The 4,206-nt window shown below is 36.6% G+C and overlaps 1 protein-coding gene across 1 annotated transcript in view; it reads left to right on the plus strand.

Moving 5' to 3' along the window:
• The first annotated feature begins 989 nt into the window (after nucleotides 1-989).
• VAPA (VAMP (vesicle-associated membrane protein)-associated protein A, 33kDa) overlaps nucleotides 990-4,206 on the plus strand; it is a 46,424-nt gene continuing 43,207 nt past the window's right edge. Inside the window, exon 1 of the mRNA XM_010006934.1 lies at nucleotides 990-1,005. Within this exon, the coding sequence (XP_010005236.1) occupies nucleotides 990-1,005 (16 nt within the window). The remainder of the gene's footprint in view (nucleotides 1,006-4,206) is intronic.

Consider the following 4,206-nt stretch of genomic DNA (forward strand, 5'->3'; position numbering starts at 1 on the left):
CAAGTGCAGGCAGAGTAAGCTGAAAGATATTTTTGCATTTGGTGGGCCAAATCTAAATCACCTTATTCTGCTTTCACTAAAGAAAAATATTTAAAAGAATAAAGATTCTGATTGTATAAGTACTTGAGGTTTATGTTACATTAAGCTTCAGTAGGGAACTCTGAAGTCACAGGTGAAAAAATAAAGGTCACTGTGCTGTGCAGAGCAGCTCACATTTTCTTTGATGACAGGACTCATCTTTGGGGGTCAAGTTGCCTCTGTACTGTTTGTCATGGCTGAAGTGCAGATTTAACCTGCCTCTTCAAATGGGGGAACAGTGCATTTTAAAAATTATGATTTTTCAAATGTAAAATTAATTATTTATGCTTTCTTTTGTTGCCTGTGTTACTTTGAAAGTGCCACCACCCTTCATAAACAGCAAGAACAATGACATACAAAAAAACTGCCAACTTGGAATCAAAGGTTTCAGCAGCAACCAGAATTCCTCTTAGTAGTTAATGGCTGGTAAGAAGCTAAATTACTGTACAGGAGCACCTGACTCTGTAGCTGATCTGCTATAATAATAATAATAATTATAATAACAACACTGCAGTTCTAGGTTGGCCAGCTGGTGCTGGATTTGTCCAAGATTAGTTTTCTCAAGAGAGCTGGCAGCAGGACTGAGGCACAGGCTGCAGTGCCAAGGAAGGTTGGTGGAGCTTGTTTGAACCATGACTCAAGACTGTGACTGTCCAGTTGTGGGTAACTTGCTTTTCTGGCTTGTCATGAATTAGTTTAAAAACAAGATTATGAAGGAACTAGTTTTCATATATGCTCTGCATATGTGTGTGTATATAAGTAGAGTTTTATATTGTTATGCTGACATGTAGTGGTTTTTTCACTATGTCTGGTTCTCATTTACTGCACATTGTATTCTGTAAGTACATTTTTTTGTTAATAATTATTTCACCTTTATGAAATTAAAGCTACAACCTGAAGGTAGCGAGAAGATGGAGATACAGAGAGGTACAATTGTTGACTTGCCAGTCATGCACGAAAATGGCATATTGTAGGAAAATGTTTGTCTTGCAGACTGAGAAAACTAAGAAAAGGTAATGATTATCCAAGAATCAGGACTCAGAAGTTACACTAAAAAAAGAAAAAAAAAGAAAAAAACACAATTTTGTTCATGGTACAGCAAGTCTGTTTTAAGTGCTACACTATTCCATGGGTTTGTGTCAATACCTGGAAAAGTTACCTATCATCCCTTGTCTTCACTAATCCTTTGTGGCACATGGTAATAACCGTGACTAGATAAATTACATATGTGAGCATTCTGACAATAATCAGACCTTTCAAGTACAATGATGATATATTTTACTACCCTTAATTATTTAAACCGAAGTCAGTGTAAAGTTTTCTGTTTAAAATCACCTACTAAGTACTCTTCCTCTGTTTTGTTTATATAAGAGCTTCGACTGGGCTGGACCCACTCGCTTCATGTATGGGATGCTGCAATCTGTTAATACTTTACCTTCTGTTTTACTTATTAATTGTATCATACCTAATAATATTTTTTTGCCCTAAAATGTAGGTTTTGTGTTTTATTTAACCTTTGATGATTAATGCTAATAAATGTTTTAAGTACTTCTGATTTGGAGATGTCTGGTTTCAATAAAGCAGGACAAAATAGGTCCCATTTTTCACATAATTTGCTCTTGAAAAAGGGCTGTTTATAGTCTATGGATTGCTTACCTGGGATTTAAATGCTACTTGAAACATGTGTGGCTGGCCTTTTAGCAGCAACTGAATGTCTTCCTGGGGGATCCTGCAGTGCAGATGAACAATCAAAAACCAGAAAAGATTATCTGAAAATCCCTTTGATAAGTTACTTTATTTATTAGAAGGGAGGCACATCAGTGGCCAGTATCAGCTTGGAAATTTAGGATAGTAGCTGTCAGTAAAAAGTGAGCTTACCACTTGCTTTGAATAGCAACCATGACTATGGCTCAAAAAACACTTCCTCAGGTATATGTTTTTCTCTTGGTGGTACATTGATTTTTTTTTACCCTACTTAGTATCCCTCAAACTTGCCTTCAGGAGTTAAGTATTAACACTCCCTTAAGAAGTATGCAGTATTTCATACCTCTTAGTGCTATTGTTTCAGGAAGTCTTTAAACTCACCAGAAGTTCTTTGCACTCTGGTTCATATTTTCAAAGCTGTTACCACAGCTATAAGGACTACAAATAAAGGAAAAATGGGGGGTTTGAGCAAGGCTTTCCTAACTACTATGATAAATTCAATGCACACCAGGATGCAAAAGGCACAATAACTCAAATAACCACAGAGCACATTTATTTATATAAGAAGAAACAGTATTTCAAACGGTTATTACATAGGTTGTGAGTTTAGTTACTGCTAGAAGATACCTGGCAGGGTCTGTTCCCTGCTTTAAAACATACACAATCACACTGAAGAAATTACATACCTTATCTCCAGCTATGCATAAATGAAAATTAACCCAGGTGCATAATTGTAAACTGTAAAAGGTGATGTACTTAATTCAAGGAAAGCCGCTCTTAATGATTACTAGTGTTGGAAAATTGAACATTTGGAACACTGTTTCCTTGAGAGTTGTGCCCCTCAATGGATCAGTCCTTGCTTTGTCAATGGGATGTTTTACATTGCTTGGAAGCAAGTTCTTGTAGAGTTTTAGGTTAATTTAGAGTTGAATTTAGCAATGAGAAGGGAGCTGCATGATTGCCTGTAAAATAAACCTCCTCTGATTTCCTTTTGAGGACTGAAGGTTGTGTCTCAGGGTACTTAAGGAAAAGTATTTGACATTTCAGCCTTCCAAATCTTTATGACTGCATCTCATTCAAAATCTTCATGACTGAGGCTTTGGTCTTTCTGCAAAGAGCATCATTGGACTCCCTGCCGTGATCTCCTGAGTGCTGTTCTGAAATCAGGACAGCAAAGCTGATGAAATCTGTGTATTTACTTTATACCTCCACCTCCTCACCTAATCTGTAAAAGTGTTTAGGCTGTCATCAGGTTTGTCTTTGCCTCTCTTTCCTGAAGGAAAAACAGCCAATCGTGGGAATTTTCCCCCCCTCAGTGTTGTTTAAACAAGGGTACATAAAAATTTTCTTAAAAGCATTAAAACACTCATAGACTGGGTAAAACTGTTTGTGCAAATGCCTCCATTAAATGGTGGAACTTAGTCTCTAAGGACTATGTGTCAATGACAGGATGCATTCATGTGTAATGGGGTTCTTGACCATCAATAAGATCAGCTTTTGGTTACAGCTGTTTTACTAGCTGTACCAAAGGTAAATTCAGTGCTTGATATAAATGTACTCTCACTGTCTGAAACTAGGACTCTTCACAAGAAACAGTAAAATCAATGCTTGACTGTGATTAGCAAGTTAAGAAGAGAAGGAATAAGTAATAGCATAATCTAACATAATAAAGCCCTTTTCGTGTCTGCAAAATCTCTTTCAGATAGATTTCTTCTCTTTTCATTAGGAAGAGTCTTTATTGCAAGATATCTGCAATTTTTATACTACCAAGTGGGTCCTCATGCAGATGAGCTTGCATTACTGCTTATCATGGCTGGGTATTTTGTAGGAATATGAGGAAGGGCTCATGGTATTAGCATTCATCAGCACTGTGTTTTCAATAGGTGCAGTGCAGAAGTACCGCTGAAGTTGTTTTGTAACACAGTTGTTGTGAAAACTGAAATTAGTATGTTGGCAGAACTAGAAGTGTAAGGAACCTGTACTAACTTGCATTTAGTGTCACACCAGTTAACAAGTTTTAAATGAGAGGTCATTATTCAGTGTAGAAAAGTCTAGTAAGAGCATGGAAGAGAATTTTGAGGCTCCTGGTTAGGTATTGAGCATTTATCAGCTATGGGAGGATTTCTTTTCTCTGGCTGTGAAATTACTCCAGCCAGAAATATTTTTTATCCCTGAAACTTCCTGAAGTATTAAAAAAAAAAAAAAAAAAAGAAGAAAAAAAGTTTTCTCTGGAAAGAACTGACCTTGTTTTCTCAAAACCTGCCTGAGAACTCAAGCTTTATCTTTCCCATCATCTGTCAAAAGTTCTTTGAGACACACCTTATTTATGATGAAACACTCAACCCTTCTGATTACCACATGCCAGGAATTTTAGAAAACAAAAATGCATTTCCCCCAAGTCCTTTAAAATCACATTTATTTTAC

This window comes from Chaetura pelagica, unplaced genomic scaffold, assembly GCF_000747805.2.
Source record: "Chaetura pelagica isolate M959 unplaced genomic scaffold, ChaPel_1.0 scaffold109, whole genome shotgun sequence".
Classification (NCBI taxonomy): Eukaryota; Metazoa; Chordata; class Aves; order Apodiformes; family Apodidae; genus Chaetura; species Chaetura pelagica.